The 22,760-nt window shown below is 39.7% G+C and overlaps 1 protein-coding gene across 1 annotated transcript in view; it reads right to left on the reverse strand.

Annotated features, from left to right (window-relative positions):
• Nucleotides 1-9,105: 9,105 nt before the first annotated feature.
• MSH3 (mutS homolog 3) overlaps nt 9,106-22,760 on the reverse strand; it is a 153,871-nt gene continuing 140,216 nt past the window's right edge. Inside the window, exons 18-21 of the mRNA XM_054398282.1 lie at nt 15,512-15,698; nt 15,170-15,299; nt 13,839-14,013; nt 9,106-9,214 (exon numbers count right to left, since the gene is read on the reverse strand). Of these exons, the coding sequence (XP_054254257.1) occupies nt 9,106-9,214; nt 13,839-14,013; nt 15,170-15,299; nt 15,512-15,698 (601 nt within the window). The remainder of the gene's footprint in view (nt 9,215-13,838; nt 14,014-15,169; nt 15,300-15,511; nt 15,699-22,760) is intronic.

Here is a 22,760-nt window from a genome sequence, read left to right on the forward strand (position 1 = left end):
TCAGTGCCAAACAGAAAGCTCTGCAGGAGCAGTGTTCCTTGTTCACTAATGCACAGTGCTGGGGTGCTCAGTGAACTTCAAAGTTTCTTGATTCCTTTTTCACTGCAGCACTGTGGTTCCTGTGGCCCACCCAACCCCCTTGTAACACTGGGTGCTTGCATTTCTGTGTTATTAGACCTCTTCACTGCAAGGGCTGTTAGAGGAAGCTACTGAGGATTTAAACACAATAACAATTAAAATAAATCTGCTTTCACTCTGTGCTTGTCAAGGCAGCCGTCTGTGTTGCAAAGAGATAATGGGAGTAGAAATGAAAGGAAAAAGATTTAAATGCTCAGTAGTGATCACAGAGATCTGTCAGGTAAGCTAAGGGCAACTGATGTACACCACCAGGCCACTTCCTGACAACTTGACTTAAAATTTAGTGGATCTACAACTGAGAAACCAAGTAAGGCTCACACCTTAAAAACTTATTTTCAGATATCCCTTAATCTCAGTACCATGGTGAAAAGCGAAGTATTAAAGGATTACTGTGCAAAGATGTAGGAGGAGTCAAAATGCCTCCCACTATCGCTCTTTTGCCTACATTTCAAAAATGCAGAAGGAAGGAATGGTTAAATGTGTAAGCTAAAAACAGGACTGTACAGAGAACGCTAGCTGAGATTTTGTGAAACACTGGGGAAATAACACACCAGTTTCTAACCTAGAATTTAAATTGACTCTTGCTAAATTCCCTGGGAACCTTTATAAGGGGCCCTAAAGATAAACTTCTAGAACTGAGGGTCTGCTAAGAAATTGCAGATAGCGGTAAGCTCACTCACCCTGTTAAGAGGGAAACACATGGTCCAGCATTCCCCAGTCTGCAGGGAAAAGATCCTTGCAGCCAAACAGCTTGTGTACTGTGTGACTGGTCTCATCAATCCTGCATCTGATTATGAGGCATGTAGACAGGTCTTTACAGGAATTGGGGGGAGAGAAGAGAGACTGCAGAACATGCTGGCCTGAAGAACAGCACAGTGAAGGAATTATTGCCACATTTTCACATTTTCACATTAAAGCATTAGTAACAAAATCCAGCACACTATTGTATCCTCTGCTAGAATACCTGCAGGTAGTTACCGGAGGGAGAATGAATTAGTTGCAATGTGCTGCCATATAGAGAAAGTTTATATTTAGGATCAAGGGCTTTAATTTTTGTTTTGTTGAACACCCTCCACCTTTATCAGGAGGAAGGAAAACTATAGGCTATCATAGATAAGCTGGTTGCAGCACAGAACTGACTTGAGAAAGAACTGGTGGATACAAGGAACAGACTACAAAGCCTCTTAGAACTATTAGTAAGAGGAGTAAAGCTATGTCCTAATGAAATCAGGCAGCAGTGGTGGAGGGAATATTATGATGCAAAGGTGCTTTGGAGAAATCCAGAGGAGAATTAAGATACTCCTGTGTGACATTCTGATGGAATGGATAAAATCCGGGTGCTTTGCATGCATGCTGCTTCCAGGCTACACAGCACTTAGGAAACAGGTGGAGTTTTTCTTTTTCCCTGCTGCTGGGGACAGAGAGGGAAGGACAGCCACAGCTTTTAGTCTGATGGCTTATACATCACACAATATCAGGCTAAATCTATCATTGGTCATGGGCTTGAGCTTACTTTTTAGACTTAATTACTTCTCAAAGAAATGTCAAAGCCTGACACAGCTTTAGTTTTCAAATTTAATTAAAAGATTAGCAAAGTTTTCTTTTCCTTTGTGGAGGCTTTTAAGAATAGGATCTTGAATAGGAGATCAACTCATTTAATATAGCTACTTACTGCATTAATGCAGTCTTTGCTTAAGTACTGCAAACATAACGCAGTGTTTTACTTTATATAGAAATACCTTCGCAGTGAGACACAAAAAATGAGGTTAACATCAAGTGTGCATAAAGCATAACTGAGGGGAATGTAAACACCACAGGCACAAACCAGCTAGGAAGAAAGTGATCTCACTGGACACCATGCCACTTGCAATGTGACAGTCCAATAGCTGGGAATATTCTTGGGCCGCACAGAAAAGCCAGCTCAGTGTACATTGGTGTTGTGTAATTAGTATTATTAAAACTTATTCAAGAATAGTTTGGTGGGGAATAAAAAAGAAAATCTAAATTACAAGTCTTAATAACTCTCTGGTGATGCACTTTCTGGGTAGGCTGACTTAAATCAAGACAAAAACCTTATTTCAAAGTCTTTTCCTTATGTGTTCCCTCCTGCTCCCCTCTTTGATTGCTCTCACTGAAGCCTGAAGCACTTGTTTTTCCAGTGGTTATCAGTGAGATGTTTCAGGCACACAGGGGGCCTGACAAGCTGCCTAAGTTAGCACATCTACACAGAGAGCTCACTGCAAAACAAACATTTGCCCTGCGTATCCCACCTGCAGTTTTGTCCTGTCGTAGATCACCTCAGTCTAACCAGGGAACAGACATTTTGCCTCTCCAGCAGCAGGAATCTCAGCTGACTAAACAACCCAACCCCTCCAAGGGGGCAAGCCTGGTTCCTCTACCCTGATGGATCCTGCGGGCTCACAGTGCCCATGTCCAGGGAGGGACAGTGGTCGCTGCAGGCTCTCCCTCTCCTCCTGTGAGTGATGTGGTCCAGCCAGAGGACCAGAGCCCTGGGGGAGGTTGAATGAGACAGTTCTGCACAGCCATGTAAAAGCAACCAAGAGTCCACAACCCTGACAAACCTTCCAGCAAAAGGAAGTCCCCACATGATAAGTTCAGTGATACTTGCCTTTAGTGATTAGCATCATGGCACTGTGATTTTTCTCCTTGTCTGAAGATGAAGCACTATAAATAATGTGCCTATACAATACATGAGATATTCTAAAATCCTATGACAATTGAGTTCTAATGGCTTATTCAGAGGAATAGGTAAAGAGAAATGTTTCAATATGTAGGCAGAAGGAAAAGCTCAGTACTTGACTGAAACTTTTGTGTTACATAAGAGTGAGATAATTATTATCTAGTAATCTCCCCAGTATTCAGGACACTGCGTTTTAAGTCACCCTAGATATTTGGATTATTATAAGTAAAAAGCAGTATTGATTTTGGCTTCCTTATTGCAGGCTGTGTATCTGAAATTTCCTGTGTATTGTGTTTTCCAATCTTTCCTTTCCCAGGAACTACCTTTTCTCTTACAGCATAAAGTCATAAAAACTGACTGCTTAAAAAAACCCCAACAACACCCCAAACAATCAAACCCACAAAAGAACAACAACAAAAGTTAAAAATGCCATTAAAATCAGGATTTTTAATTAGAAATATTTTTAAAAATACATTAAAATCAGAAGTATTTTTAATTACTAAGTACAGCTACTAGTATTTCAAATAAAAATTACCTTGTTTTACAGCATCTGAAAAATTACTTTTATTTACAAGGAAACCTGTAGAAGCAGGGTGATCAAAACATGATTAGATTCCTTGCAAATCCAAAAGAATATTTGAAAACTAAGTCTCTTAATGAGAAATACTTGAAATACATGCATTTAAAAGACTGGCTTAACTTCTGTATTTCAGTGCTAAACTTTGTTCTCTGCTGACTCTGTGGGGTCTGGGGCAAGAACTTTTCCTTCCCAAGTGGTCCTGCATGTGACCTACAAAGAAGAGAGGGGCTATCAAACCTCACTGCCCTCCCTCACAGCACAGAGAGCAAGGAAGCTAGGTGACAAACCGGACTCAGTGCTGGCTGTTAAGTACCAGCTGATAAAAGGCCACTGTTCGAAATAACCAGCAGTGCTTTCTGCCCTGGATTTAGTTCATTCTTCACAAGTCATTGTTGCTAGGACAAGAATCCCATGACTGGGCACCTTCACCTTCCCATGAGTATGTTGGGCAAGGCGCTTTTGATACTGTCATGTAGAGTGACTGCTGAGCACCTGGGGCAACAGTGCAAAGACTCACTGCAACCTCAGGCAAATTCTCTTCATCTTACACACCATAACTGGTGTCTAGCCAGGCTGTGGCTGTAATACCAAACTGGTGCCTGCTCACTCTTTAACAAATCCTAACACTGTGGAAGAAGAAACCACATTATTTCCTTAATGCCATTATCCTCAGAACAGATTAAATTTCTCTTTCTGGCTTTATTTCTCCTCTCTAGCATCTTAGGCACTGTCATCCTTTTTCTGTACAGCTTACCTCTTGAATCACCTCCCTGTCCTCCATATGCCTCAGCATGGCATCTAGGAGGATCTGTTCCATGATCTTCCCAGGCATGGAGGTGAGGCTGACAGGTCAGTAGTTCCCAGGGCACTCCTTTCTACCCTTTTTAAAGATGGCTGTGATCTTTTCTTTCTTCCAGTTCCCAGAGACCTCACCTGACTGCCAGGACTTCTCAAATATCATGATAACTGGCCTGGCAACCACATCAGCCAATTCCCTCAGGATTCTGGGATGCATTTCATCAGGTCCCATGGATTTGTTTGTCTTCAGGTTCCTGAGCTGATCACGCACCTTGTCTTCACTTACAGTGGGAGGGACCATGTCACCCTGGTCTTCAACTTGCCTCCTCCTTGTCCACTGATACAAGTTCCCCACTGTTGCTCATTGGGGCAGGGGGACGCTTTCTTTAACCCTCCTTTTCTGGTTAATGTACCTGTAGAAGCCTTTCTTGTTTACCTTTACATTCTCAGTGCAATTCCATCTACCAAACCTTTATTTTGCATTTATATCGGAACAAAGAAGCTAAAACAATTGACTTCTGAAGAAATTTTACATGCAGTAAAAATATTTGGGTAATTTACTTTCCAACAGATTTCAATAAACAAACATTACTTTTTAAACAAACAAACAGACTTACTGCAGTATCTGACTTGAGATGACATTTCAGTGATCTTTAAATTCATTTATACATGTTGTAACCCTATGTTGTAGGTAAATCCATGTGATTTCTATAAATAGTTCCGGAAAACTTTGCAATACAAAGAAAAATCGTCAAGAGTTACTTCAGTGAAAGATGTTGCATGTCGGTAAGAAAGGTAATTGCTATTGGTAACGTATTTTACTTTGCATGGTCATAAAAACGTGCTTATACAACCAAACAGAAAAAGGCAGTGACAGTCCAGCCCTTTCCCCACTAGTTTTTGTTGCTAACCTGTGGCAGTGTGATTACTAAAGGCAGTACATACGAGATGCACAGAGGTGTTAAAATTTTTATGTTAAGAACAGGGAAGAGAGAATAATGAAAAAGATGAAGAAAGTGATAAAAAACTTTAAAAAAATGTATAAAACTCATAAAGTGCAAAAATCTTTCAAAGAGAGTGCACCTTTCTCATTAGCACACAAAACTGTATTTTTCACATCGATATTAAATTTTAATTATGCCAGTAACATGCTAGCTCAGGTAGGAAGAGCCAACACTTCATGTAGTTTTCAAAAATTACTAATACTTAGACAAAGATATTTAGGAATTTCTTTCTTGAAGGCAAAGTCAAGACTAGCATGAATTCCAACTACAACCAAAGACCATCTAAGTATGGGTCATACTTCCTTCAACCTTATAGCCATCAATGTGCAAGATTAAACGTGCTGAGTCAGAACTTTATTACTTGTGTTTAAAAATCGTTTCCAAAATCACACCACTACTAGAACTGTACTTTAAATTCTCTGTAAGATGAAGTTTAGTATGCTGTAATTTGAAGGAAAGGAAGAAAGAAAACAAACAAACAAAACAGGGGAAGGCAAAAAAAAAAAAAAAAGGAAAACTTAAGAGCAGCTTCTCATCTCTCTGTCTCTTAGAAGAACTCCTGCTATGGCAGACACAGAATACCAACTTACCACAGCAAAAGAAATGAAGAAGGAAAAAACAACAACCTCCTACAAAATTAATGCTTTTCCCTGCTTTCAGCAACTCTTTGTTTCTTTGTACCTCCTTTGCAAGCTGTGCTACAAAAGCCCAAGGAACGTCTGTCTGGTTGCCTGTCTAGACTGCCCAAGTGGGCTCTGAATTCATGACATCCCAGAGCGATCTCCCTCACGTGGCGCTCACTCTGCTAACGTGTGTGGCTGCTCCACACCAGCGGCATATGTGGTCTAGTTACATCTGCACTGTACTCCACGGTTCATTACAAACATATCCTAAAAGCAGCAGTAAACACATCTAACAACAGTATGAATCTCCTTACAGTGCTCTCTCAAATGGACATTTTACATATATTTGCTAGGATTTATAATCATCAGCAGTGAGCAAACCAGCAGCTTCACAAACGGTAGCACATCTAGAAGTGTTACTGGGATTGCCAGATAACCTGTTGTTGAACTGAGCAGGGCTAAAATCAAAAGTTATTTCCAACTTGATCATTAAGAGGAATGCTTTGTACTGTAATTGCTTTGTACTTGATGTTACAAGCAGACCAGTAATACTGTGTCCATTTCCCCATTCTTAATTATATTTCTTTTTTTTTCTGTCAGACTGCATCCAGGTGTTTTTTTTATGTCAGAGCATACTCTGAATGCTCCCTTGAGAGGCAGGAGAGCATTACTGAAAGCACATTTAGAAAATATGGGAATTTAGTAATGGCTCATTTCTTCCACTTGAAGACCATGAGCAGAGGGCTTTAGATCCAATGTACTACACCAGTGTGCATTAATAGTAGAGTATTACATCCACTATCCTTCACAATGCACGGCATAGAAAAAACACACAAGTGTAGCCACACCTTGAAAGAACAGTTTTCTTCAGCTCTTCCAGTTTACATAAATGCACCCTGCACTCTGGAAGGAGATGCTCATAGAGGTTACTGCTATTTGAGCAGCAGAGAAACTGTTTAAATGATGCTTTGTCATCTGAAGAACCTGGAAAAAAGGCTTTTGAGAAAATTAGTGAATATTTACACAGGTAAAGAAACCTCTTCCATGCACAAAATTCTCTGCACTGGCCAGGCTAATTCAATCACCTGCATTAGCATTACTTCACATTCATCTGGCATGCATTATTTTGCTAAAAAAATTGCTCACTTCCTGAAAAAAAGCTTTCTAAGGCTTCATCTGTCTCAAAGATTACAAAAATCTCATTTTATTCTTTCCCTTGTAGCAAAATCAAGACATCATTTTATTTCACTTCTTTCCACTTCTGGTGGGCCAGTCCTGGCTGGGCACCACATGCCCACCACAGTTGTTCTGTAACTTTCCCTCCTCTGATGCACAGGACTAAGATGACAGCACTCAGCAATTACCATCACAGGCAACACAATCTTGACTTGGGGATTAGGAATTTATTACCGATCAGGTCAGAGTACGATAATGAGAAATAAAACTGAGTCTTAAAACACCTTGCAGTGGGGGAGGTGTGTGTGTGTGTGCATGCATATCCCCAGCCTCTCTGGGCTCAACTTCACTCCCAGTTTTCTCTGCCTGCTCCCTGCCAAGCAGCACAGGGAGACGGGGGATGGCAGTTGTGGTCAGTTCATCACATGTTGTCCCTGCCACTTCTTCCCCCTCACACTTGTCACCTGCTCCAGTGTGGTGTCTGTCCTGCAGGACTGACTCCTTTCCATAGGCTGCACTTCTTCATGAACTGCCCTCTCCATGGGGCATAGTCCCTCAAGGGCAGGCTGCTTCAGCATAGGTCCCTCCAGGGGTCACAAGTCCTGCCAGCAAACCTGCTCCAGCATGGGCTCCTCTCTCCACAGGTCCTGCCAGGAGCCCCAGGGCGTCCCAGCCTCCTTTGGATGCACCCATCTGCTCTGCAGCAGACCTGTAGAGGCTCAGCCTGCTTCACCATGGTCTTCACTACCATTGAGCTTCATGGAAATCTCTGGTCCAGTGCCAGGAGCACCTCCTCCCCCTCATTCTTCACTGATCTTGGTATTTACATAGCTCTTTTGCTCATGATTCTGACTCCTCTCCTTGGCTGCAGTTGCACAAGGTTCCTCCTCCCCCTGTTTCTTAAATACATTATCCCAGAGGCACAACCATCATTGCTGGTGGGCTCAGCCTTGGCCAGTGATGGGTCTGTCTTGGGGCCAGCTATTGTGGCTCTACTGGACATGGGGTAACTTCTAGCTGCTTCTCATAGAAGACAATCCTGTAATCCCCTTCACTATCAAAACCTTGCCACACAGGATTGTGTCACACTTTTTTCTTTTTTAATACAACAAACTATTTGCCAGGGTTTAAGCAGGTGAACTTCACTGTCCCTTGTCACAGTAAGGTATTTCACCTGGTGGAATTTATAAGGGAAAACCAACGTGAATATCACATTCCCATTTAAAATTTGGTCTAGAGAACTACAAATAAAAAAATTTAAAAGTCTCTGACAGAGCACTGGGGATGCCAGCTGCATAGTCTGTCTGAATTGCCCACCTCCTGATACTTCAGCATTATTTAAAGTAAGTCCCCAGACTGCCATGGAGGGCCAAATCAGGAAGAAAGCTCAAGGTGAAAAGGAAGCCACGCTTATGACTGAAAGGAAAAACAAAACACAGTCGCAGTATGTGTTTTGTGCTGCTGCTTAGAAAACTGCTAGTTGTACCATCATCAGTCCCATCAGCAGAAACAAAACGCTCCCAATCCAGCCACATAGCACAGACTTTCTTAAATTCACTGGGCACATAAAATTTAGGGAGTGTTCTACAAAAGTGTATTTTAAATGCATTAATACTAGAACAAAACAACAAGTCCTTTTGTGGTATTCATTGTTAAGAAATTGCACAGCAGTATAGCATGGTCAAGACTCAGCTACATTTTCCCAGTGCAGAGGAATATGTCTTTAGAAACTGAAGTACTATAAAGGTAAAAGATATTATTTTATTTATAAAAGAGTTACCTTATAATTTACCAACATAATTTTCCATATTTTCTAAAGATATTAGAAACTAAATCCAATGCCAGTAAACACTGTTCTTAAGGAAAAGGTGGAGCACACTTCAGGGAAGGAATGTGGGGGGAGAAAATTGCATCCAGTCAGGAATTGAATGTAGGGTGTTTTATCACAATGCAGCATCTCTTGTCTCTCAAAAAGCAGAAAAGTCAACTTAACACTCCTAGAAGTACACCTTGATAGAATCTATTAGTTTCTAGACCTATGTTTTGTATCCCCAATACTTCCTATGTTTAAAGATAATTTCAGGATTAAAAACTGTCCTTTCTTTCATCTTCAGGTTCACACACACTCTTCCATTTTTGTAGTTCTTGAGAACCATTTATCTTCCATACTTCAGCAAAGGACTTGAGCTTTTTTCTGTGAGAGGGGAAGGGAAAAAAAAAAACCCCTCAGTCAAAATACAGACAGATTTTTTAAATTAAGCACACCAAACCCTGAAAGCTGTACAGTCATCTGCAAAATTTTATACACAGTCAAAAATAGCAGTTTGCATAGCTCAAGGGTTATGTGATGTTTAAACAATCCGTTAACATTTTCCAATACATGTATTCCAGCTCTACACAACCAACTTACAGAAGCACTGACAAAACAAAATAAAACACTGAGTAAATCAAAGAAAATGTATTTTAATTTGCACCATTGCATTTTTAGCAATGAGTTCCTACAAATTTGCACTTGTAGAATCATAAAGACATCATAATGCATTTTCAAAATAAATGGTACACATATCCTTCATAATTTTTTTTATTATATTTGAGAAATACTTGTAAGAGCTGTGGCAAATAGTAACATGGTATTCAAAATGGGTAACACACATTCTTGGTGACAAAAATGTCAAGACTGGATGGAATTACACACTGGATTTTCTTAAATAATATGAAAAAGTGATTTAAAAAAAAAAGGCAAGGCAGATGGCCTGTGGGTATTCTGACAGCAAATTATTGCTATGAGGTGGTCTGAGTTTGATCCTCAACACCATAATAACTTTTATTTCGTACCATAAATATACCACACCTATACACCTATTTTAAAATTTGTTCATGTCTCTTTGGGGAAGAACAGGAAAGTATAGAGAAGTACTTTGATATTTTGATCATGTCAAGGCAGTAATGAAAATAAACAGAAATATACAAAAGAAAATATTTCTACAATGCTATACACTAGGAGAACTGGAAAAATTAAGAATTACAGAATACAGCAACTTATGCACTAAGAGATCTGAAACAGTTGATTTTTTTTCAAAATTTTTTTTAATTCTGATGATCTCTGGGTTTATACAGATGCATGAAGTTTCTCCCAAAGTCCACACAAGAAATCTACAGTAATAACCTGAAGGAATAACTTGATACAAGTCAAATCCAGTGAATTAGCAATGAGTGCTGAGAGAGCTGGCTGATATGGTTGCTAAACTCTCTCCATCATCTTTGAAAAGTCCTAGAGAACAGGAGAGGTGCCTGATGACTGGAAGAAAGCAAATGTCACTCCAGTCTTCAAAGAAGGCAAGAAGGAGGACCCAGGCAACTACAGACCAGTCAGCCTCACCTCCATCCCTGGAAAGATGATGGAGCAGCTCATCCTGGAGGTCATCTCTAACCACATGGAAGACAAGAAGGTTATCAGGAGGAGCCAACATGGATTTACCAAGGGGAGATCCTGTCTAACTAATCTGATAGCCTTCTATGAAGTTATGACCAAGTGGGTAGAGGAGGGAAGAGCAGTGGATGTCACATATCTTGACTTCAGTAAAGCCTTTGATACTGTCTCCCATAACATCCTCATAGAAAAGCTCAGGAGATGTGGCATAGATGGTTGGTCAGTGAGGTGGATTGCAAACTGGCTCCACAAGATAGTTCAGAGGGTTGTCATCAATGGCACAGAGTCGACTTGGAGGCCTGTGGCAAGTGGTGTCCCCCAGGAATTGGTACTGGGTCCAGTTTTGTTCAGTATCTTTATCAACGACCTGGATGAGGGCATTGAGAGTACCCTCAGCAAGTTCCTGATGATACAAAACTGGGGGGGTTGGCTGACACCTGTCAGGCTGTGCAGCCATCCAACGTGACCTGGACAGGCTGAGAGCTGGGTGCAGGCAAACCTCACCAAGTTTAATAAGGACAAGTTCAGGGACCTACATCTGGGGAGAAATAACAACAGGCACCAGGACAGGTTAGGGGCTGCCCTGCTGGAAAGCAGCTCCACAGAGAAACTCCTTGGAGTGCTGATGGACAGCAAATTCTCCATGGAACAACAATGTGCCCTTGTGGCCAGGAGAGCCAATGGGATCCTGGGATAAATCAAGAAGGCTGTGTCCAGCAGGTTGAGGGAAGTTCTTCTACCTCTCTACTCTGCCCTGGTGAGACCACACCTGGAATACTGCATCCAGTTTTGGGCTCCCCAGTTCAAGAGAGAGAGAGAGAGACCCGCTGGAGAGAATCCAAGGGAGAGCCATGAGGATGATGAGGGGCCTTGAGCATCTCCCCTATAAAGAGAGACTGAGAGCCCTGGGGCTGTTTAGTCTTGAGAAGAGAAGACTGAGAGGGGATCTGATCAATGTCTATAAATATCTGAGGGGTGGGTGTCAAGTGGAGGGGGCCAGGCTCTTTTCAGTGGTTCACAGTGATAAGACAAGGAACAATGGGTTCAAACTTGAACATAGAAGATTTCACCTCAACATAAGGAGAAACTTCTTCACAGTGAGGGTAACAGAGCCCTGGAACAGGCTGCCCAGGGGGGTTGTGGAGTCTCCTTCTCTGGAGACTTTCAAAACCCACCTGGATGCACTCCTGTGTGGACTATCCTATGTGATCCTGCTCTGGCAGGGGGGTTGGACCTGATGATCTCTTGAGGTCCCTTCCAACCTCTGTGATACTGTGATACTCAAAAGTTGATAATGGGACACAATTAAATCCCATAAATAAGACTGCCCTGCCAGTCCTCACTCTACTCCTCTGCGAACACTGTAAATAAATTTTAACTACATCACTACATAGTGGTTTTATTGCTTATGGCTTTTGTATGCAATTAACTCTCTTTTTAGCAATGGAGACATGCTAGAACTCCATTTGTGCCCTGTCCAAGTAATATGCTAGCATGATTTTCATAGAACAAAGGAAGATAAACCAAAGGGACATACTGTGTTATTTCACTTTTAAATTTTATTACAGAGTAATTCTGGCTTTCCAGCTCATACTTTCACCTTTCTGAATGTTATTGTTTTCTTGATTTTAGAAGCCTACATATCCTGTAATGACAGAGTTACGCTAGTAATTTGTTGGTTTACTTTTGGCAATTATGGGCTACTATTTCCATCTAGCATACGCTACATTTATTTTTCCCTATAAGCTGTCATATATCATATATCTTCAATAGAATGTTTTATTTTCTTAAAGGGGAATAAAAACTGGTGTCAAATACTAAGCATCAATAAGTTTCAAAATGACTGCTTGTGCCTCAGGTAATTAATACTTAAGATTTTCTCACATTAAATTATTCTGTCAGGCTTAGTCATGGCCAGCAGACAACAAAGACCTTGATTTATTATATTCCTAAACAGCTATTTGAATTTTGCTGATGGGACTGCCCCTGGAAATAATATCAACACAACATTCAGTGGGAAGGAACATGAACAGAAGCACTTTTTTATTTCTAAACTGTGTGCATAATGAAACTGAACCGTGTGCATAATGTGCATAATGGCACAGGTTCTATAAAGATGATGTTACCTGATTGTTATGGTTCGAGGCTGGTGCCTTTAAGAACCACAGAGAAGTCTTCCAGGAGGACTAGACAGTCCAGAAAACGCACACCAGAAAGTGTAATATTTTGTTATTTCATTCCCTGAATGCCTGCATCTCCCCTCTATAAGGGAACAGCACAAGCTCTCCGGCCCCTTCTCCTCTCTCTGCTCCTCTCCTGGCACAAGCTCCCTTACCTCAGGTTTGTGGGGGAGTGGGGCCTGGTGCTGCTGGCAAGCTGAATTTTCAGCTGTATCACTTGGGTTTGGTACGGCGGGTGGGTGGGGTTGATTGAGAGGTACCGGGGGAGCACATTCGAGGCCAATGTTTTTGGCCTGGTTTGGAGGGAGGGTGTGGAAAGCTTTGGCCTAGGGAGGGTTTTTTTTGAGAACTGTGGCTGAGGTGGACTATGGATTTGTATATTTTGCATGCTTTTGTACTGCTGTGAGTAGGTATGAATAGTACTTCCATTTAAACTTCTACTTCTTTCCAATCTGGTGTGGAGCATTTTCTTTAATTCTTTGGGAAGGGGTGAAGAACATCTGTCTCACTCCTTAAACTGAAGAAACTGATACACATGGAAATTTTCATACCAGTCTAACATATAAGCTACAGATGCCTCAAATGAAAATTTGTTACCAGAAAAACATTTAAATCCTCACATTTCCAGTATAATTTTTCAAAATTATTGTAAATATTTATTCTTAAGTAGTCAGAATACCTGTGTTCTCCTGTATACTATCGTATGCAAATACTATTTCAAGTTCCAAAATGAACAATATACTTTTAAATGGAACTTATTGGTATTTTTACTATCAATGGCAAGAACAGACGTAGGTATTAGAAGATGACTGTATTTCAAATTAATTTTACTGAAAACAGCAAAAATACATATCTGAAAAAATAAATTTGCTAGCATTTGCTGTCAGAAAATAAAAAATAGTGTATTACTAATGTTACCTCAACGTGCATTTTTTTTTCCAGTCTTTTTCCAGAGGGCAACAATTAACCAGTGACAGAGTAGTTGCCCATAAAATCTACAGCTCTGGTTGATCTGGATAGCACAATTTCCTAAATATTTTTTTCAAATTTTTGTCTCACTGCATTTTCCCTCAAGGCTAGCAGGATACCTGAAGCAGCTCTTACAGTTCTTTTTAATGCACATTGTGTGAAATGGTCTTCCAATTCACAGCTGAATTATTATTGTGGGGGAGGGCAGGGAACCCCAAGCCAAACCACAATTGTCTGACCTTTTCATATTCACCATTGTCTCCATCTCCTTTGATTTGTAAGCTGCTTTCTTCAAGATTTCTTCAGGAATATCTGCCAGTTTGGCAACATTTAGCCCGTAACTCCTTGCAGAGACTCCTTTTGTTATTTGATAAAGAAAAGTGATAAATTCGGGATTCTCTTCATCTTCAGACCCTAAAAAAAAATCCATGACAAAAAACTTTATTATATTAATAAAATGTAATAGACCAAAGACTGAAACACCACAGACTGTGATCTCATTAATGCTTATATAAATATGTAAAGGGTGAGTGCCAAGAGGGTGGAGCCAGGCTCTTCTTGGTGATGCCCAATGACAGGACAAGGGGCAGTGGGTGGAAGTTCAGGCATAGGAAGTTTCATGGAAACATGAGGAAAAAAAAATTTCACTGTGAGGGTGACAGAACACTGGAACAGGCTGCCCAGGGGGGTTGTGGATTCTTCCTCTCTGCAGATGTTCAAGACCTGCCTGGATATACATATTCCTGTGTGATCTGGTATAGGTGATCCTGCTCTGGCAGGAGGGTTGGACTGGATGATCTTTTGAGGTCCCTTCCAGCCCCTAACATTCTGTGATTCTGTGATTCATTATCATTCATGCTTCCCACACGACTTATTCCATTGAAGAAATACGTATTTTAAAAAAAAGGTTCCTTGAGACCACACATTTTACCTGCCTATTGTGAGACTGAATAAGCTATCTACAAAGTTATGCATGGTATAGAAAGAGCAAACAGATTATTCCTCTGCCTCTTCTGATTCAGGAACTAAAACCATGAAGTGAAGTTACACGTTGTTTCAAAACAAACAAGAGGTGGTGGTTCTTCACACAAAGTAGTGTTAAATTTTGGTGCTCCTTTGACACAGTAGGATGAAGATGCAAAAGGAACACAAGGATATTCAGGGAAACCAGACAACCTCGTTGAAATAAAATCCATTGAAGACACTAAATCTCTCTCTTGAAGCAAAGAGAATTTGCTATTCCCTATACAGCAAATGTTTGCAGACGTGAGATCTTTTAGAGAAAGAGTTGCCATATGTTTGATCCCTAATCTGTCCTCTTCCTTAATCCTTTGTATCTGGCTACTGTCAGAAGTTGGATACTGGGCTGGGTGAATCTTTTATGTGACATAGCTCAGTCATTGTAAAAGAGAAATAGCTGTTCAGTTTCCAGGCACCTCAGAATATGTATATAGACTGATAGCTAGAGAGTTTGGCTGTGTCACTTTTATGATGAGGTTTAAATAACAAAATTGTACAATTTCTCCCTATTATACACGGTGCCAGAATGTCAGACAAATTAATACTGTACCTTTCAGTTTAGCACTTTCCTCCTCATTCACCAAGAAAGCCATGTGGTAATTACCAACTTTTTCTGGATATACCTTCTCTAGCTCACAAACAGATGGATAGTGAGTGACAAACAGTGTCAGTGACTCCACCTAAAATAATGAAACATACACATAAGAAGAATTGGATTTATTATTTTTTTTCAAGCACAACAACATAGGATTGATATTCTTTATCCATATCCTTTTGCTCTGAGTTCAGGCATAACACACTTCTACCAGGAAAAACACCCCATGTCAAAGTCAGCCTACCTTAGAAGAGGCTGAAAGAGTATTCACAAGGATGAGTTAGATTGAACACTTACATCTTTAATAAAATGCTCAAGTGTAGCATAAGCAATAGCGATTCCATCGTGTGTGCTAGTTCCTCTTCCTAATTCATCCAAAATCACTAGTGATCTTGAAGTTGCTTTTCTTATTATCTCAGCAGTGTCTGTCAGTTCTTCCATAAAAGTACTTCGACCTTTGTAAATGTTGTCTGCTGCACCCATTCTGCATTGGGATACGAAACAGATCAGTTTATTAAAATCAAATAAATGCCAGGTAATGCTGGAAAAAATCACAACATGAAACCATTTTTCTTATAAACCTTTTGCTGCTGCCCCAAGCAGAGCAGAAAAACCCAGGGTTGTGGTGGGTTGAAATTACCCCCCAAAATAAATTGCCAGACTAGCTCAACTGAAAGCAAATGAAGCTGTATTTACAAGCACAGTAAAATCTAGAAATATGGAATGCAATGAATATATACAAAATATATAATATTTACATGTATTTACAATTTGTAAACAACACAAGAACCCCCCTGGACAAAACCAGTTGGTTACCAACAACTTCCCCCTCCCTGCTCCCTTCCCCCACTCTATACAAGGCAAAAGAGAAAAGCAGAGAGTATCTTGTTAGCACTTAGCCACAACAAGAACCCAGCCAGGGTCATAGAATCATACAATCAGTCAGGGTTGGAAGGGACCACAAGGATCCTCTAGTTCCAACCCCCCTGCCATGGGCAGGGTCACCTCACACTAGATCAGGCTGGCCAGAGCCAACAGGTCAGCAACAGCTAAAGCAAAAGCACTAGCTAGTATCTGCTAGAGCTAAGAAGCTGAAAAGAAAAGAGTTAGTTTACACAACTAACTTTATGTTAGTTATTAGACCAATGGGATTATTTAGACCTTATCATTATTTTCCTTTTTACATCCAGTGGCAATTTATTTACATTCTACCACTTTTCTACTCAGTCTGTGAAACATTTTCCTAGGCATCAGCCTAAAACTACCACAAGGGTGAACATTCAGCTCCCAGAAAAAGCTACTGCTTAGGGAGAAAAAGCAACAGCAATGCATGGTGAAGATATGACGGTACTCTGAAAGAATGAAAGGTCCAGAAGGAACTATATATGTACCAAACAAGGGCTTGGATCACACGATCACAGGATGTAAGGGGTTGGAAGTGACCTCTGGAGATCATCAAATCCAACCCCCCTGCCAGAACAGGATCATAGAATCTAGCACAGGTCATACAGGAACACATCCAGATGGGTCTTGAAAGTCTCCAGAGAAAGAGACTCCACAACCTCTCTGGGGAGCCTGTTTCAGTGCTCTGGGACCCTTACAGTAAAGAAGTTCTTCCTCATGTTGAGGTGGAACCTCCTGTGCTGTACTTTACATCCCTTACCTCTTGTCCTATCACAGGGTGCAACGGAGAAGAGCCTGTCCCCTCCCTCTTGACACCCAGCCCTCAGATATTTATAAACATTTATTAAATCCCCTCTCAGTCTTCTCCAGACTAAACAGTCCCAAGTCTCTCAGCCTTTTGTCATAAGGCAGTGCTCCAGTTCCTTATTCATACTTGTAGCCCTCTGTTGGATTCTCTCCAGCAGTTCTCTGTCTCTCTTGAACTGGGGAGCCCAAAACTGGATGCAGTATTCCAGGTGAGGTCTCACTAGGGCAGAGTAGAGGGAGAGGAGAATTTCCCTCGATCTGCTGGACACAATTCTCTTAATGAATCCCAGGATACCACTGGCCCCAAGGGCACATTGCTGTGCTATGGATAACTTCTCCACAGGGCTGCTCTCCAGCCGATCACCTCCCAGCCTGTACTGGTGCAGTTTATTACTCCTTCCCAGGTGCAGGACTCTGCACTTACCCTTGTGAAACCTCATCAGGTTCTCTTTGCCCAGCTCTCCAGTCTGTCCAAGTCTCACTGAATTGATGCATTCCCCAAGACAATAGGGTATATTTACTGTATGGGCATCAGGGGAAGGTTAGACTGTAGGGACAGCAGAGAATTTTTCTGAGCCATTGCTGATCTAGTTGCAGTGCAAATCCATAGAGAGAAATCTCAGCATCCTATGTCAAATCCAGGAACTGGGTATAAAAAGAGGAGTTGGACAAGGGGATATTTCTTGTCATGCAATTCTTCCATGTTGAGAAAGAGTGCAAGGCAGATCTTCCCTTGAGAGGTGCCCTGGAAATTCACACCAGTCATTTCACAGAAAAGATTCCAGCAAAGGCAGCTATGAAAATTAAGGGTTTTTTTGTTTAATTCAACTATCTAATTTGTATCTGGGTTTTTTTATGTGGATTTCTTTTGTTGCTGTTTTGGTTTTTAATGCTAATAAAACCTGAAAGTAGCAAATATTAGCATGCAGAGATAGAGTGGATTATGATGTGACCAGATACTGAAGTTGTTCCTTCAGGTAGTAACAAACCAACAATTATTTCTCTGAATTACACAGGTACTCAATACTACTACTATGGTTAAACATGACATGAAGAGAAATATTTCTCTCCTGATCCTTTTGCACAATTGTACTTGAACTTACTGGCATCCATGCACCTTCGAAGGTGAGCTTCTCCTCTGCTCTACATGCATACATACACAGAGACATTCCCTCATGTATCGTACAGGTCTTTCAGCAGTGTTTCAGATTCATGCAACCTCCAATATTCAAATTCTATCTCAAATTGTGAAATTGCAGTTTTCAACTCAGAAAATTCTTGGCAATACCTGCTTTTTTTTCTCTTCTCCTGCATCCTTCCTTACTTACTCAATCAACATGCTTTCTACCTTGAGGAAAAGAACATTTCCTTTTTCCATATATGCTGTTCAATTGCACTAGTCATATTACAAGATCACTTCTGAGATAGGTTATTACTAGCAAGCCACGGTGTAGGGCTGTAAAAATGGATTTGTTCACTCTCATCAGCCAAAAGCACAGTTACATACAAGTCACAATGACTGAAGGAAAACTGACTCATGGGTTTAGCATATTACACTGTCAAATACAACAGCAGGCCAGAACAATATTTAAAGCCAATCAAAATCTCTAAACAGAATCCCAGTATAGCTTGTTTCCTCTCAGTCTTTCTCTGCATCTCTCTCTAATTCCGTTACTTACAGAAACACAAGATAATCATTATTTTATGAGGATCTTAAGATTGTGAAGAGTAACTGACTGCCAAAACCTAGCAGGTTGGACTCAGTACAACTATCATCTCTTGATATTCTCTGGTACCTGCCCTGCCCTTTTGGTATGGTGACATGCATTACTTCAAAATATGCAAATCTTCAATTAAAGATGAACCAATTTTATCTGGAGATGGTCATTGTGCTACATGAGCCAACTGAGTGTTTTTACTTCCTTGAGTATGTGCTTACATAAACATGCAGTAGAGGTGTGCTCCCACATACTTCTGAAGAAAGGTGATTCTGCACATCACCTTATTAATCTTCATGTGAATTTGACTGATTTAAACATGTAATTCAGGATACTGAGATGCTGTGAAGTTTACATTTTATTAAGCCACTTGCCACTGAAATCCTTTGAAATGCTGGTTTAAGAACTATGAACATACTACTGAATAATTTCTCACAGTGCCCCAAACCCTCCCCCCTCTCAACCCCTTCCACGCTTTGTTCCATCACGATGTACTACTGTAAAATAAACAATCCCCTTATATTGCAATTTTGCACAGATTACAGAGAACAATATCACTTACATCTACTTTTAACACTATTAACTACAAATAAAGTCACCAGAATGATAAACACTTTTAATGTCCAAATAATCTCTGGCTCCATAATGGGCAATTTTAAACCTAGTTTCTGGCCCTAGGATTATTACTTTTACTATTTTATCATTCTATTTGGATTTTCACTACAGAAACAGGATCTAGCAGGCTGTCTATTCAGCACCTACGATGACTTCACTTTGATTTCTCAGTTCTATTTTTGCCTTGTATTGCATCATTTCAATGGAGCCCTCAAAATTGTTTAGTCACTTTGTATCTAATTTGCATTCACAAAAATAATTTTCAGAACTTCCTCACTAAGTGTTCATGACACAAACAGAAATCAGTACTGTATTTCTCTTGTTGTTAGTAACAGCTGCAAAATAAGCTTCTCTTTTCACCATCTTAGAACACTCAAATCTGACTCAAGGCTATTCACAGATTAAAAAAAAAAAAGTGTATTTTTAAATCACATGAAACCTCTTAAATACCGTCTTTTGCAAACGGGTAAAATTGTTCTTTCTGCCTCTATCTTTGGTACTAGAAGAATCACACCTGTTTTTTTAACTTACATGATAAGCAATTATTAACCCAGAAATGAGCTGGAGTAACTGTTTTATGGGTGACTGAATCTGTAAAACTAATAGTTAATACACACCCAGGCACTGGTCCCTAACTATATGCTATATTATTCCTGATATAATAAGTTTGTGCAGTCAAAACACCCAATTGCTTAAACGATTATTTTTCTTAAAGTTTAAACTAGCTGAAATAAATCCCTGTACATTTTTACAAGATTCATTTGTTTTGAATTTACATTTTAATGTAGGTTGCCTTTTAAGTGTTTTTATACACTAAACCATTAAACTTTTTCCCTATAGTATTCTGCCCACAAGGAGTGTGTGCAGACATACAATATGGAGAGTGCCTCTTTAGTACTGGCAAGAGATCCATCACTCCTCACCAAATGCAGTCTGTCTGGAAACCACTTCTTACAATGTCTCTTTGACAGCCAACCAAATTAAAAAAAAAAAAAAAAGAGCTCTTCATTTTATAATGTTCAACATATTTATTATGTAAAGAAAAAAAAATAATAAAGGACGCATTATCTCCTTTCATAGGGGGTTTGAAGTGGTAAAGATCCTGTCTACAGCCTCCAAAGAAACAAGAGGCAACACTTCCATAGATTCATTCTGAGGATAAGTTAGATGATATGCAGAAGCTAGTTTCATGTAAACCAGCTAGCACTATTTGCTTAACCTGCACCTGACTCTTTAGAGGAAAAAAAAAAAAAAAAACAACAAACAACTGAATTTCTCATTCTGTGCATTCAAGTGTCTGCATTTTTAATCTGCTCTCCTGAGTCAATACATAGCACTCATCTTTTTCAACAAAAGGGTCCTTCATTCTGGCAAGGTATCCTATTATATACTACCAGGTTCTATAAATGCTGGGAATTTTTTTGAGTGATACAATCTGATACCACTCACAAACCACTGAAACTAAATAGCATATCCTTTTTTCCTTGCATCTCAGGAATTTTTATGTATTCAGTGTCCATTCAAACTTGCTTTCAGCTGTGTGCCCATGAAACCTGGATATCTAGTGTTTTCAAGTTTTTGATCAGTTAGATATGTCTGAGGGCTTTGACAACCATGCATTAAAAATTTGTGTGGAAGGAGGAAATCTAAATTAAGGCCAATGAACTCTTCTTGGAGCTCCTTCTCTAAGCATCCTGTTATTACTGCACTCAAAACTCCAAAGCGTCTTAATGAAAATCAAGCAGACTTGATGAGTAGCAATGGCATAAGAACAATAGAATAACCCAAGACATTGCTTTGGAGAAGAAAGGCTCCCCATGGCAGCTGCCTTATAGTAGCAGTACAGGGGAGAAAGTGATGACATGTAGGTTAAACTAGAAATTGTCCCAGTATGGCAGAAGGCGGGGGAGGGGGGAGTGTAAATCTAATTGCCCAAGCACAGAAATTAATCTGAAATCCAGAGGGTTAGAAGCTTCCAGTTTTCTATGCCACCTTTCCAAAGAAGTCATCCAACATGCTGTTAGTTGGTTTGGTTATAAAATTAAGAGCACTGTGTGGACCACAGGTATTTTATTATTCTTTTCTGTTAATGTGAATTCCTCATGCTGTTTCTGAAAATGACCAAACAGCCCAAGAGCTTGCAGGGGCAAGAAAAAAAAAAAAAAAGCTACATAGCACAGAATAAATCCTAGAAAACAAGACTGCAAAACCATTTTCTAAAGCCTTATTTTCTTACATCTGTCAAAGTCTTGATGCTATTTATTAATTCCTACTTTGTAAAATACTTAATGCTGAAAATCCTGAAATTAAATTTAAGATTTTTCCCTGTAATTTTAAAATCATGCAGTTGACTTTAGAAGTTCATCTAAAATACTGGAGAAATGAAACCCAGGGCCTATAAGAATAAACCTAATTAGTACAGAGTCTCTACACAGTGCCTTTGCTAGGTTTCCAGATATGGTTTGTCTTCTCAGAGATCAGAATTGAAGCAAGACATCATCTCAGAAAGTAGTCAGTCAACTTATTTATTCATCAAGAACAACTAATATTAAAAGAAAATTACTCTCTTCTCTGAGGATGCCTTAAATGTAAGGTGTAAAACACTGCTCTCTGAAAATCTGCAACAAAAAAAATTCTTCTGTGATTCAAAGAGAGCAATGAGGAAAACACAAATAAAATAATTAATATTGTGATTTTACAATTCACCTCACTCCCTCCCTTACAAAACCTTTCAAAATGTCATTTCAAAGACCACTGTATTTGAACAGAAGTTATTTAAATTAAAATAACTAGTTTATAAAAAGGATTAGATGGGCTTTTGCTTACAGCATATCCTTTTTCTTGCGTGTGATTGTTTTCTACAATGTCTTTTTGATCAACACTGTAGAGGTAGTATTTTTTAAAAATATCTCATAACAACTGTTTTGTGTCTTTTTACTTTTTGCATAGAACACCATTTCCAGCTGAATTTACATGTAGTCTCTACAGAAAACAAGTGGTTGCAAAATTGTGATTATTAACTCAAAATGATGTTTATGAGAACAGAAAAACTTGATATTGATCATGACTTGAATGGAAGAACACAGAGCAGTTTCATTCCTACACTTAAGATAAATCTCCCATTGAATGGGGTTACTGCCTGTTGATTAGGCACCTAGCAAACACCACTTTCTGAGACCTCACAGGCTGAAGAAAAATAACAATAATAATAATAATAAATCAAAAGTAGTCTGCAAACTGGGCTGCCAAGAAAAAGAAAACAAGCATGCTAAATGTTGGACTGACTACTGCATGTTCTTTCCTACTGTGGTCCCAAGAATCCCAACACCTTTAACAAGAAGAGTCACTCAGTTTTTCCTGCAGAAGTGATTTGAAACTCTATTTTAGAAACACTCTGGATACTGTTAAGAATTTCAAAGTGGTTAGTATAAAACTAGCCCAACTTGGGTATTGTAACTTCTGGCTACTTTCCACACACAATAAAAATTTATCAAGCAGTGTTT

Source organism: Indicator indicator, chromosome Z (genome assembly GCF_027791375.1).
Source record: "Indicator indicator isolate 239-I01 chromosome Z, UM_Iind_1.1, whole genome shotgun sequence".
Taxonomy (NCBI): domain Eukaryota; kingdom Metazoa; phylum Chordata; class Aves; order Piciformes; family Indicatoridae; genus Indicator; species Indicator indicator.